The sequence below is a fragment of the Zerene cesonia genome, chromosome 17, assembly GCF_012273895.1.
Source record: "Zerene cesonia ecotype Mississippi chromosome 17, Zerene_cesonia_1.1, whole genome shotgun sequence".
Lineage (NCBI taxonomy): Eukaryota > Metazoa > Arthropoda > Insecta > Lepidoptera > Pieridae > Zerene > Zerene cesonia.
Window position 1 is genome coordinate 8,442,964 of NC_052118.1, and position 14,005 is coordinate 8,456,968.

At 31.6% G+C, this 14,005-nt stretch overlaps 1 protein-coding gene across 1 annotated transcript in view; it reads right to left on the bottom strand.

The window, feature by feature from the left end:
- Positions 1-618: 618 nt before the first annotated feature.
- Positions 619-14,005, bottom strand: part of LOC119833293 (nose resistant to fluoxetine protein 6-like) — a 30,315-nt gene continuing 16,928 nt past the window's right edge. The window contains exons 2-12 of the mRNA XM_038357276.1: positions 10,067-10,236; positions 7,999-8,192; positions 7,010-7,289; positions 5,134-5,297; positions 4,303-4,471; positions 3,902-4,095; positions 3,696-3,821; positions 3,384-3,589; positions 2,527-2,669; positions 2,092-2,203; positions 619-1,719 (exon numbers count right to left, since the gene is read on the bottom strand). Of these exons, the coding sequence (XP_038213204.1) occupies positions 1,628-1,719; positions 2,092-2,203; positions 2,527-2,669; positions 3,384-3,589; positions 3,696-3,821; positions 3,902-4,095; positions 4,303-4,471; positions 5,134-5,297; positions 7,010-7,289; positions 7,999-8,192; positions 10,067-10,236 (1,850 nt within the window). The 3' untranslated portion in view covers positions 619-1,627. The remainder of the gene's footprint in view (positions 1,720-2,091; positions 2,204-2,526; positions 2,670-3,383; positions 3,590-3,695; positions 3,822-3,901; positions 4,096-4,302; positions 4,472-5,133; positions 5,298-7,009; positions 7,290-7,998; positions 8,193-10,066; positions 10,237-14,005) is intronic.

A 14,005-nucleotide genomic window follows, 5' to 3' on the forward strand; every position in this document is an offset into this window, starting at 1 on the left:
CATTATCGGATTCCTTTTAGACGTAGTCTATGCTTAAATGCAGGTAATCTATACTATGTAATATATTCTATACTTGAGCTGGTGCTGGTTTATTAAATAACATATCTACTAGATTTTCAATATACTTATACACCTATATCACCATATGGTAATAACCAACGCGACAAGATAATTTTAAAAGAATATTAGTTTTCCTGCTTTCATTTACTTTTAGCCCGAGATTTCAATAACATAATTGTACATCCGTGTACCGGATTTGCGACATTTTAAATATATTTAATGAACAATATCTTCACGGACGGTTAGTTTTGAACCTTCTATGTCCCTCCCTCCTAAGACTATTTTGTGTTGGTCCCCTCCGGGCATCGAACCCACAATCCTGGTATTACACATTATTGACCACTATTTAAAAAATGATTTTCATTCTCTAGAATAGCACCGTAAATATGTACCTATACGTTATATAAAAGATAAGTATATGTTATTTCTAGACATTAAACCTTTTAAATCAAATCAATTTAGCAATTTTGGCCTCATTCAGATGGAATCATAATAACATTATTCTCATAAATAGATGTATATAATGTAGTAACGAAATAACCACAAATAAAAACGAAATTTACAAAATAATTTTTATTACAAAAATAAAAAGAACCTTACGCTATATTTACATAAGTTTGAAAGTTGAGCAATACAAAAATAATACGGTAAACTTAATATGGTAACATACATTGAATATCACACAAATGAACTATTTATATAAGGGCATGTTTTTCTATTGGATTCGACAAGGTTACTATATCGGGATCCCGGAAAACTCAGGGTGTTTACGGAAGATCTAATTTAATACAAATTATAGATATGTAAGATCCCTTTCCCATATTGTAAAGATTTGAGTTACCTTTGAGTTTATTAGTTTTGAACTTATTACAACAAACATTATAATCCTGGAAAACATACAATTTTAAATTCTAACGGATAAATCTTGTTATAACCATTATTCTTAATATGGTTACAAGTCTTTTGATGATTAATTACAATGTAAAACGTAAATAGAACTCGATAAAGTCAACTCATATTGTCCCGTCATTTATTTAAATGTAATTACTATGTAATTGAATTTATTTCATTTTCAAAAACTGTATCAACTACACGATAAAATTCTTAAAAGTATCTTAGGTAGACATTTGTACAAAAATTAATGCTACATTATTTACAACTATTTTAGCATTATCAGCATCTTCACAACATTGTATTAGATTACCGATAATTAAGCTATAATACTGCCTCTAAAAAGAGAGAGTTTTGCTGTTTAAAACAAATCTATTGATTTTCAACACTTTAAAAATTTTGAATTTTTTATACAGCTCAAGATAACTTTTTATACAGCGCTGCAGTTATGATAAGGCAAATAGCTGATGGCGCCAAAATAAACACAAGAATTATCGTTGTTTTAAAAGACAAAAAATATTCTATAGGTAAAACACCAAGTACTTTAGTTATATACCTATACATTAACAATCATATTTGCTTCGTTTTTACATGCTTCGTTTAACTTTGTTATAGAACATGGTCTTTTGGTTAAAAGAACACTAATTCCGTGGCAAATTGTACCACAATTCTACAGTTACGAATCCAACCTACTTTGACTAGTGTTTCGCGAGAATTCGCCAGAATCCGACTTCCTAACGTTTGCATTGTCGCTGAGCACCGGACGAGCTGAAAAAATATTTAACAGTTATTAATAACATTATAAATGTTTGCTTTTTGGTACTGGAAATTTAGAATAATCTGGAATTTAACTAATCTTCTGCTTTCTGATCATGATGAGAAATTTCGCACACTATAACGCAGTTATATCTTAATCAGTGGTCAAGACAATATAATCTACTAAAATCAAGCCGTTAGTATACGAGTATTGATAGCCAGAACTGTTTGTCACTTAAATTTCTGTCCTATATACAATCAGTGATAGACTATGAGCAGATTCTTGGGTCGAGAGAGAACTAAGGCCAGCTCAGCTCCTTTCAGGAGTTAAAAGATATATTGTCCCAAATATCTCTTAATTTATTTCAAATTTAATATACATACCAAACATTCTGAGGAGTATTTTCTCGATGCCGTGCAATGGTGACTCGAAGGTAATGCACAATATGAGTGCAAGGAAGAAAGTCAGAACCAAATGCGAAATGGCGTTCGCCGACTGAGAAAAAAGGTCAAATAAGTCAGTTTAATAAAAATAAAAAAATTTTTAATACAGGCTATAAGCAAAAGAAAACAAAAAAAACTGTCATATGCGAGTTGGACTCGCGTACACGCTAACTACAAACAACTATAAAAATTGGTTACCCATCTAATTTATGACTGTACCAATCGTTTTTGAACCTCGATTTTTTTATTTATCTAGATATAGAAACAACTAAAATTAATCATCTCTCATATTTTTAATCTGTGGGACGGACAGACAGACAGATAGACAGACAACAAAGTTGTTTTAGTAACAGTAATAAACATTAATATACTTACTATTGTAAAGAATGTTATGTGCAATGGATGCCTCAATTGTCCCACATAATACAGTTCAATTATTCCGTTCACTAAATAGGCACAGAAAGTTAATTTCGCTATGGGTACCAAAAAGCGCCAGGATAAAAATTTGCCAAGTAAACCTGAAACAAGAGAATGTTTAAGCATATCAAAATGGAGATGGAAATATCAATAAATCTTTATTGATATCAAAAACATGTTAATAGGGAACTAGAAAAATTGTGTGTCAAGAAAGACAGTGCCTTCCCAGAAAGTACAACAAGAAAAGATAATATTAAATGAAAAACCATTTGTCTTGTGTATATTAGGTCCAGTGTAAAAAATAGACGCTAAACAAATGTTATATTCCAACTTACAAGTCACAAGAGATGCTAAATCAATATTACATCAGCAAACACCAAATATGCATGAATATTAAGTAGTGGATGCATACGATGCATGTTTTACTGCCTGTTCAATAACTTGCGCTGTACCACTTCTCTTGAGTGTGTACACAGTATGATTTACATGAATACCTTAATCTATTCAATTGACTTAAAAAAAGAGGAGGATAACAGTTCGACTGTACTTTTTTGGGATTGTTACCTAAAAACTTTGTTTAAGCTGTTACCAAATGAACCGATTTTAATGTAACTCTTTTATTTGAAAGATAATGCCTTACGTAAGATTCTGTTTAAATCTGGACTATTTATGACAATCAAAAGGCGATTTAGTTTTTGTTCAAAATTAATAATTTTGTATATTGTATAATCTTGTATAATTTGGTATTGAAAATGAGAAGTCACTTCACTTCATTCAGAAATAATGAATAACAATAAAATAAATACAAATCCTACCTCCATTACCAGTAGCGCAGGCGATAATTAACCAGCCATTTGCTATACTCCAAGCAAACTTATGCAAAGAGATATACGCCGCAGCCTCTATCGTGCTATATTGGTACCAGTCCTGATAGAACAAGCTTACGGAGAATGTGGTTACAGTACCCAATATGATGCTAGTTGTCCATCCGAATATTTTTAGAAGGTTCGAGAATTCATAGCTGAAAATTTGAGTTTAATGAGGTTAAGTGATTACTTTACACTTTGGTATGAATCAAAATTATAAAATAACATTTCCTTTTTTATTACATAATCATTTATACTTACTTTTGTACCTGAATCCGATGTAAAATATAACCAGTCAGCAAACCCATGAAATATGGCGTCATCTTCATGTGAGTTTTTATGTAAGCGTCAATGAAGTAAAAATTGGTTACGAAATCAGTGAACTCCCTAAAAATATTAACAAAAGCAATCAAAAATAACTAATAAAATCAAAACTAAATATAATAAACCAAACGTAAAAATCTTACTTAGCATAAAACAAGAAAGTTGGATCCAAATGGTCTCTGTAGGTGATGATAGAAGGAATTACAAGGGACACAATTGTTGCTATCGCTATAAGTACTGGCCCAAATCTCCGCCAGTGCCACAGACTATAAATAAAGAAGGGAGCCACGAAGAACAACTGCGTGTCTACCGACAGATACCAGGACTGGAACATGCACTGTAATTAAAATATTCTAAGATTAAGATAGGCTCACAAAAATTCACAGTCACCTAGAATTTAGGTAAACAATCTTTATCATGCAAATAATGGTATTTGTATTTTAAAAATACAAAAATAATGGTAAGAAAGGAATATACCTATCAATTCTGTTTTTTTTTCTGAACGAAAAGTCCACCACTTAAATCTTCTTACCAAAGAACTTACCATTCTGTCAGTGTTGACATAATTATTAATGTACAATATATTAGTCCACCAGCTGTCGATGCACCTCTCTTGCTCCAGCTGAATCCTGTTTTCCCACAAGGGACCTTCTCCAATTTTGGGTAGCCATGTCATATAGAAAAATATCACGACGAAGTATGCCGGCGTGACCCTAAAATTAAACTAAAGTATAGGCTATTTCTGGGTTGGTTGATTTGTTTTTCCAATGAATAGTCAATTATCTGTTGACAACTAAGATATGATATTGATATGATCAAGAATTTTCTGTTAGAAGTCTTAAAATTAAGCCTAGACCTACGTATTATTTAAAAATTATCATTAAGCAGATAAATACGTTAAATAAAAAAAAACGACAAACAAAATCAATTGAATAATTATTTTTAACAAAAAAGTAAACCGCGTTCAAATCGCGAACTAAACCAAATTAAAATGCACGGAAGACATGAACTATCAAATAAAAAATGCTCATCAAAATCGATTCACGCAGTCGAGAGTTCTGCGGTAACAAAGCCAAAGAAGAAAATAGAGTCGAATTGATAACCTCCTCAATTTTTTAAATCGTTTGAAAAACATCAAAAGTATTGCGCCCCGCGGTTTCATCCGCGTACATTCTGTATCCCGTAGGAATATCGGGATTAAAAATTGCCTAAATGTTAATCCAGATGTCCAGCTATCTACGTGCCAATTTCTTTGCAATCGGTTCAGTAGTTTTTGCGTGAAAGAGTAACAAACATACACACATCCTTACAAACTTTCGCATTTATAATATTAGTAGGAAGTAGGATAACATCTTCGATTTTATGATAAGTATACCTGATGTACCGGAACACCAATATTGGTATCACGTTCAACCTCCCTCTCCTCTTATCCAGTTCAATCAGCATCAGGCGACTAAAGAGGAATGCGCTCAGGAACAAGAAGGTATCAACTAACAGTGTGTTGTTGAGCATGAAGGCATTCACTGGATTTTGGATAAGCTGAAAAGATGTAATGTAATGTATTTTTATTTTATACTAGCTGCGCCCCGCGGTTTCACCCGCGTTAGACCGTGGCCCGTAGGAATATCTAATGTAATTCGCATGGATAAAATCAATTTAAGCTCTTTATATCTTTTTTTATGTCATACGCCTCTACAAATTGATTGCTGACTTCAAATTGGAAAGGGATTGAGAAATGATACGAGAGGAATAAAGGAAAGGCATGGGAAGGGTTAGGAAAAGGATACGGGCCTCCGGCTCCCCCACTCACCGAACGAAACACAGCAGTATGCTATTTCACGCCGGTCTTCTGTGATGTGGTACTTCCCCGGTGCGAGCTGGCCCAATTCGTGCCGAAGCGTGCTCGATTACAAAATGTAATATCGACTAAACGTGCCTTCGGGGGTACTCTCTATTATATAATGTTCAAGGTTTTTATATTTCACGAATAAACAAAAAGTAACCAATGTCCATTTTAAAAGAAGTACAGTAAAAGAATTTAAAATAAATTATACATGAAGAACTTTTGATTTTAACATTTGTATATCATTGGGAATTATTTATTATGAAATGTTTTAAATTGGAATTAATCGAATTTAAAGTTATAAAAGTATAAACAAAACAATTCGTTAAAGCTTATGCGTAACTTCTTATTGCGTATAAAATAGGGGAAATATCACCTACTCATTACGATATGACATTTCGAATAAACGAAATCAAGGCAATAAAAGCGAAGTAACAAAATTGTAAACTAATCAAATAAATTTATTGAAACTCAACCCGTCTACAAAATTAATTTCAATAGTCCTGTTTGTCCATCCATCTTACCCAGGACTAATATTTGAAAACCCACAAAAGCTTTTATAAGCAATTGAAACTGAGAAAATTCAATTTAACCCTTAATTGAAAACCTAGTTTTAATAAAGATTTACGGAGGTAAATAATTTTCTGTTTTCAATACGGGAGGTATTGATGTTATCACAATTGCCAAGTTTGTAAAAGAAGCTTTGAATTTCATATAAACAAAGTCTAAATCAAATAAACTTCAATCAAATACCATCCGTATAAATGCTGAGGAAACAATAAAGGCTAAAATATCCATAAAAATTAATTTTAACGGGAATATTGAACGGTAATATAACTTCTAACTAACCACTATATTATAATGTTATTCAAATAGTCTAATAACGACCTTTCAATTCTATAAATAAAATTTAAATTCGTCATGAATGATTCATGTTCCTTTGACTAAAGATTTTCTCTGGAGTCTACATAAAAAATATTCCTTTTTTGACTGCCTCGTTGTGGACGTAAATAACACTGTGATATATTATAATTTCTGCCTTCTATGATGCACAATTTCTTAATTTTTATTTTATCTGTAACGTTATTTTCATGTGGACTTGAAACATTATATACGCGAAGGTAGTTTGTTGTAATTGTTTTGTGTCAAAGAAACGATGGCAATAGAGTAAGGTGTATTATTTATAAATATTATATTTGTAGTAATTTACTTTCGCTTTTCTAACATAAATAAGAGAAAAGTTATAATATAACCTAGAACAAAAACCTTTTTTTTCCGATTGTAAATCAGCACAATTTTAATTAGGCCACACACCTTTTGCTCCCACTCCTTGATACGAATATTGTTTTATTATTTGAATTATGTGTTAAAGATAAAGTTCTGAATCAAGTATGATTCAAATTCTCACCCGATCCCAAGCCTTTGCGTCCATAACAGGTCCACTGCCGATAAACAAGCAAGCATGACCAGCTATTATGAACACCATTGCTAAAGCCTTGATGCCCGCAATGCACTCCAAGCCCAATCCGTTATTCTGCTTCGTCGAGAGGATCTTCTTGATGTTATTGATGATGGAGAAGGAGACGATGAGGTTGTGTAAGTTAGTTTCCTTCTTGTTGTTGCGAATCGCGTAGATTTCATATGAGGTAGACAGCGTGAGGATTAAAGCGAAAAACAACATGAGCACTCTGAAACAACAACTTCTTATATACCCGCTATACGTTTTCATTTGTCGTTATTGGATAATGGATATGTAGCAATAGTATTTACTAATATTATAGATGCGAAAATAACTCTCTGATTATCTGTTAGTTTTTTTTTTACTACTATATCACTGAACCGATTAAACTTTAACATTTTGAATACTTTAATCTATGTACTAAAGTGATGTCTTATTTCGATTTCCAGTTTTTTTTTTGCAAATCATTTATATACGGATGAATAAAATGTTGAATAAATAACATTATACATTTATTCATACAAACGTCGCTACGATAATAAACTAATAATGTGAGTGGAAAAATGTTCCACGATATACGATCTATCTTAATACTTCGAGAGTTATTGATGAGTTTCATAGTAGAGGAAGTAATTACAGCACTATAGTTTTGTGTATCTACAATGTTTATGCTAGCAGCGTAAAAGATAAGGCAGACGATGTGAAATTTTGCATTTTCAACGTACATTTTTTTAAACAGTTAAAACATCTTAAATTACGATTTAAGCTAAGAGTTCTATCTTACCAAATGGCTAACAAAAACGGGACGGAAAGAGTATTTAGGCCAAAAGTAAACGCTGAAATGTTCTCGACGTTCTCGAAAGAGCGAAGTTTTGTAACTTTTTAGTTGCGAACTTTCAGGGTATAAAAAGCTTTATAAGGCTGATAAAATTACTAACAAGAAGCTGATATCAAGTTTATTGACGGTGAGCGGCCGACGCGTGTAGCAGTCCTTTTCTGTGACCTCCACTTTTGTGGTGTTGCCAACAGAATGTGATAAAATATCGCCCACAAATCGCGCCACGGATCTCGCATCGCACGAACTTGGTACGCAGACTGCCCATCGAAGACTTTCGCCACGACCTGTTCGAATCTGAAAATAAATAAAAAATCGATATTGGACCACTGAAACACAGTAGAAAATTATAACTTGATAAGTTGTAGTGAAATTATATAAAGGAGATCATTTATTTTTGTCAAATAAAGTGATAATTATATTTGTTATGGGTTTTAAAATATCAACAAAGAGAATTGAGCGCTACTTCTAAACATTTTACTATATAATGTTACATAGTCGTATAATCCTGATGTCTGTCTTTACATCTCGCATGTATATATGCTTAACTTGTTGTTAACAGATAATATCGAGTTTATAATGAGTGCAAATTATCATAAAAATCATGAAGCTATTCTTGCTCGATTATATTTTTTTTTCTGATGTCGTAGAGCAAGCTAGCAATCGTGTCGTCTGGTGTTAAACACACACACCGCCCATAATACTGCATGGCAACATCAAACTAATTTATTATTCAAAGAATTAAAAAAATAAGTAAGATACTTGATGATCTAAGATTTTATATAAAAAAGACTGCCGAGAGTGATTATCAACAGGGTTTAATTCATAGTAAACCATATCTATCAACTATAATTTCCTAGGATCGACTTTTACTTTAATAAGTTAAATGAAGCATTCTTCATTTAAAAGATACGATTGCAAGCTAGTATTCAAATTACAACCATCAGTGTCAGTGGTTAGGACCTCGGACTTTAATCAAAAAGTCGGGGGTTCGAGGCTTGACAATATTGTATGAAATAATAAATTTCTCAATTTATCAGCACATCATCACCACGACTGGAGACCTAAGCAAAACATCGTAAAGAAACCGACATGTTCGACGACATGTGACATCTGACAACCTGCACTTGGTGCATACCATGAACCCTCATAGGAGGCCCGCGTCCTAGCAGTGGAAACATACAAAGACTGTTTATAATGACGGTGATTATTAAATCTTATTCACAACAACAAAACTCTTGCTACATACTATCCATACCTATCAACTTGAACACACGCAGCAATTACGAAAATAGTAAGCATCCAATTAAAAACTTCAGCATAGCACTCATCATTATCCCGTGAACATTACAAAGGCTTTGTACGGTGAGCCGAGTGCGTGACCCAGTATTGTGGACCTCAGTGTCACTAGAGCATGCACACAGGAAAATTATAGGCATCATTTGCTAACGTCCATACTCCATAGCTGGAGTTTGATACGTTCTAACTACCTTTCTATATATACAATGCCTGCCTGGTAATCCTGGTAATCGAAACGAAACAAAAGACCCAAGAAATTTAAATTACTCATCTATTGGGATATTAATATATGTATGTAATATCGGTTTAAAATAACTTCTAAAGGTATTCTAGATATAGATACATACATATGTTGTTGTTGTTAAAGTTTGTTTTAAAGGGTATCGATTTTCTATTATCCAATATTTTAAGGGGTATTAGTGTAAATTTATAATACAAAATATAAAATGATCTACTGAGATATAATATAGAGATTTAGATACACGATCACCTGCTTTGCTTTCCTGATGTCTGCATTTATTTGCGTTTCTGTATAGTTTGCGCGCGTTTAAGTTTTGAATTGATTTGATATATAAAGGTAAATATTATGGTCATAAAATCAATTTTTACAACCGATACCGATACTTTGATCGCTTGCGTGTATGTGTTAGTTCTATTTCTTCTTTCATCGGTATTCCTTTCTTCCTCCTCGGTATTTCTTTCTTTTTCTCACAAAAAAAGGAAAATTGTAATAAGAGTGTGGTCCAATTAAAAAAAAATATTCAGGAGACTGGTGCAGTCTATATGTAAAATGTACCAATTTTATTTTTCAAAATGTAAGTCGTGAGAAAATAAACTAATTTTTTATTACTGTTATTTATATATAAGCGTACCTTCTTACTCTCCTCCCCTTCCCTCCACTTAATGGTAGCCAGGCAATACTGTCCTTCTACAGTCAGACCATCCCCTGGCTCGTCGATGTCCATACATTCGTCGAAGTTGCCGAGATGGTAGGAGGAACCGAATAGCAAGCCTTGTGGAGACTTCGCTGAGGCGTCGAACACTGGAAATGAGAAAAATATTACTACAATTTGTATTAGCATAGCGTCAGGGGAATAATTAAAAAAACAATTAATTTTTATCAAGAAACTAAAGACTAAAGCGCCTTCAAAATGTAAGAACCAAATTTTTATGGGACCACACGACAGGCACCAGCTATCAAATAAAAATAGAGTCATATAAATCGGTTTACCCAATAAAAAATTATAAGGTAACAAACAACAAAAATACATGAGATTTGAGAATCTTGAAATCGTTTAAAAATACTAGTAAATCGAACTAATTATTCACGGAATGAAATCTTTAAAAATCCAGATTTTAAACGTGCTTAGAATTTGCATATATAGCAGAATGAAATATCCGTATTATTTTAATTAATTGAGAATCTAATATGTCGCATGTAAACCTACTAATAATAGGTATATACATAAATTCCTAAGCATTTTTGGACAATTGAAACTCTTTTACGCCAAAACTACTAAACGGATCTTGATGATACTTAGCTTTTTTTTTGTTAAAAGCACATAATTCATCTTTATTACACCATTGGAATTAATTCCAATAATAAACCTGGACCATTTATATAACTATGTTATATCTAAACTAATTAATTATATAAAGTTGAAGAGTTTGTGTCTTTGTTTATTTAAACGAGATAATCTCTGGAACTACTGGACAGATTACAAAAAATCTTTCAATAAGATATGCCATTGATCGCTGGGTGCTATAGCCTATACATGTACCACGAACGAAGCCGGGGCGGACTGCTAGATAGCTTACAAAATGTAAATGAATAATTCTCATATTGAAATTGTAATTATTAATATAACGGTAAGCCACTTATTATTACTAAATAAAGAAATATAAAATCCCTTACGATCAAACAACTTTTTACTCAAATCTAATATGCTTAAACTTATTTAAGGGTCTCGTTAAATATAATAATTAACCAATATTTAAAGAAGCCTTTTAGCTTAAGGTATTTAAATAAATATTTGTGGAAATTAAAAAGAAAAACGCGATTAAAGCTTTCATTTGAACAAGATGTCGGTATGTGTTTATTGGTAGTTTAATGACCTTTGCATTGAACCTATAAAAAGAAAATATAATCTGAAATATGTATTTTGAAAGAGAATATTTTAATGGCAAAAGTGTCTTTATTTGAATGTTCAATAGAAATTAATTTAAATTCAATATGAAATAGCTTATTCCATCTACAAAATTTAACTATGTAAAATCCTTAAAAACAGGTTCAACAAGTTTTTTGTATATATATATTTTTTTCTTATAATATTTTCTTAGCAACTAGATGGCGCTCTATTATATTATTATTTTGGTCTTCGTATTGAAAAAACAATAGTTACAACAATGCTAACATTATCACGCATATAAATTCATTTCTCGTGCCCGATTGCGGACATGTGTGATTTCCACATATTTACCTTGCTTTTTACTTCCTCACTTGCGTTTATGTTAATTTAATTCGAAAAGTAAACACTGGACTGTCATTGATAAAAATGGAAACCTGTTAATAAAATGATATTTTTGGAGTAGGCCCTATTTAAGTGTATAAGTTTATCTCATATGTGTGTGAATATTCGTTTATTTCAAGCAACTTAGGCTTACTGTAGATTATAAATGATAATTAAGGCTCAATCTTTCTAGTAATCGGTAAAAGAATGATTGTGCGATTAATTTAGATACCTATATATATAACATGAAGTTGGTATACCTTTTTTTATTAAGTAGCAAAGGATTATTACAATTTGGTGGATTATGTAAAAGAAGAATGTTGAGGGAGTGAATAAAGAATAGGACTGAGAAAGGTACGGAAAAGGATACGGCTCTCAGCTATTTTTTTTATTAATCCTGTTGTGAGCTTTTTATTATTTTAATTTCTGAACGCCATTCAATAAAACAATTCAGTAATACTTTTTCATAAAGAGCCTACATTGCTAGATTCCGTTTATAATTTAGTCTTTATCATAAGTTTGATCTTCGTACAGTGATGCTGGTAAACATTAGCGAGGAAGCTTTTCGGTCATAGACCTATACTAAGTTCAAATTGTAGGCAACGTTTTTAGGGAGCTACCCAGAGAGGTAACCAGGGTAGTAAATAAATTGAATATATAATTTATTGAGGTCTCAATGGACAAGTCTTTATAATTAAAAGCGAGTATCCGACATAGGCTTTCTACTACAATAAATACTTGACGAGATGCACACATCAAAATTATAAAAAAAATGCCTTCATGCCTCTCTTCAAAAATTCAAATACCGTATTCTATGCGAGTGTAGCCGGAGGCGGAAAGCTTGCTAAAATAACAAGTATCAAAATACAATATCAAGAATAGTCATGACACTTAAATTCAATTCATATAACGCTGATTCATATTTTGTCGCCAAATATACAAGATCTGTTGCTACACTTTTAAATAAATTATGCGCCACAATATCAACGCTTACATTAATTAGTTATTACTTAACACACAGTTACTTTGTCTTTGAAGACACGTTGCGAATTTAAAGTAGAAATTTCAGCAGCGGTTCTGCTTCTCTTGACATTTTATTTTGAATACATTTTCCTGTTATTTCAACATTCGTCTAATGTAACCATCGTTTAATTAAAGACTACATTTCAATGCTTTCAGACACATTTGAAATTTTGTTTAACAAGACTTTTTAACTCAGTTATTCGAATAAAACCTAGTAAACCCAATTAAATACAAGCTGAACTGTTTTTGTTATTTGATGAAAGTTTTAATGTAGATATTTGTGTTTCTTTGTCTAGTTTCCTTTATAAATGATTCAAGAATAATTAATCATATTCTAATTAAAAATACGTGGAAAATCAAGTTTGACTTTTCTCAAACAAACTTAACTTATTTTAATTATTAATTGTAGTGATGGCTAAATGGTACAAGTATTAATTTGGTATGGTATTAATTTTGCCAACAAAAAAAAAAGGTTCCTGGAAGAGATTATATATATATAATGACAATGTATGTTTTTCTTTCGGTGATATGTACTATAAATAATAAATAAATAATTAATTAAAAAGCACTCTGCTGCGTCATGTTTGTTTACCACGCGTGAATCGGGGGCGGTTAACTAGTAATTATAATAAACAGAGCTTTAGGAAAATTCTCACATACCACCACAAGTCACGACGTGCGGCAAGTAATCACGGAAACTAATTGTTTACGACTCAACCAGCTATATTACCTATTTAAACAACATTTACATTCAGGGTTCATTGTCTCATAACTAAAGTACTAGCTTTTAAATACAAAGGAATTATTGAATGCTTTATCTGTATAGCATTTTGAGCTTTCCATCGTAAATTTTTTTACACATTATTTGTTTTTCGAGATACTTCGTTCAATCTATTTTTATTTTATGGTAAAAAATTCGTATATGTTTTTAGGAAGACGATCGAGTTTCTCAAAATTTAAATTAACAGAACCACCAACATTTTTGAAGTCAAGATAAGCGAAATTAATTAGGAATATTAATTGATCTCGATATTTAAAATGGAATTCTGATGCATAAATTATAATAAACAAATAGTTCCTTTTAAATGTTGAAAATCTTCATGTTATTCTTATCTGTGATTTTTATTATTAAATCCATCATGAGCGGGCTTCATTCCCGCGCCTATTTTTTTTTCTATTTGTTAAATATTTTTCTTCACTAATATTATATAAAGGAAACTTATATAATATTAGTGAAACTTTTGTATTCTTGTATGCATGTAACCTTTTCACGCAAAA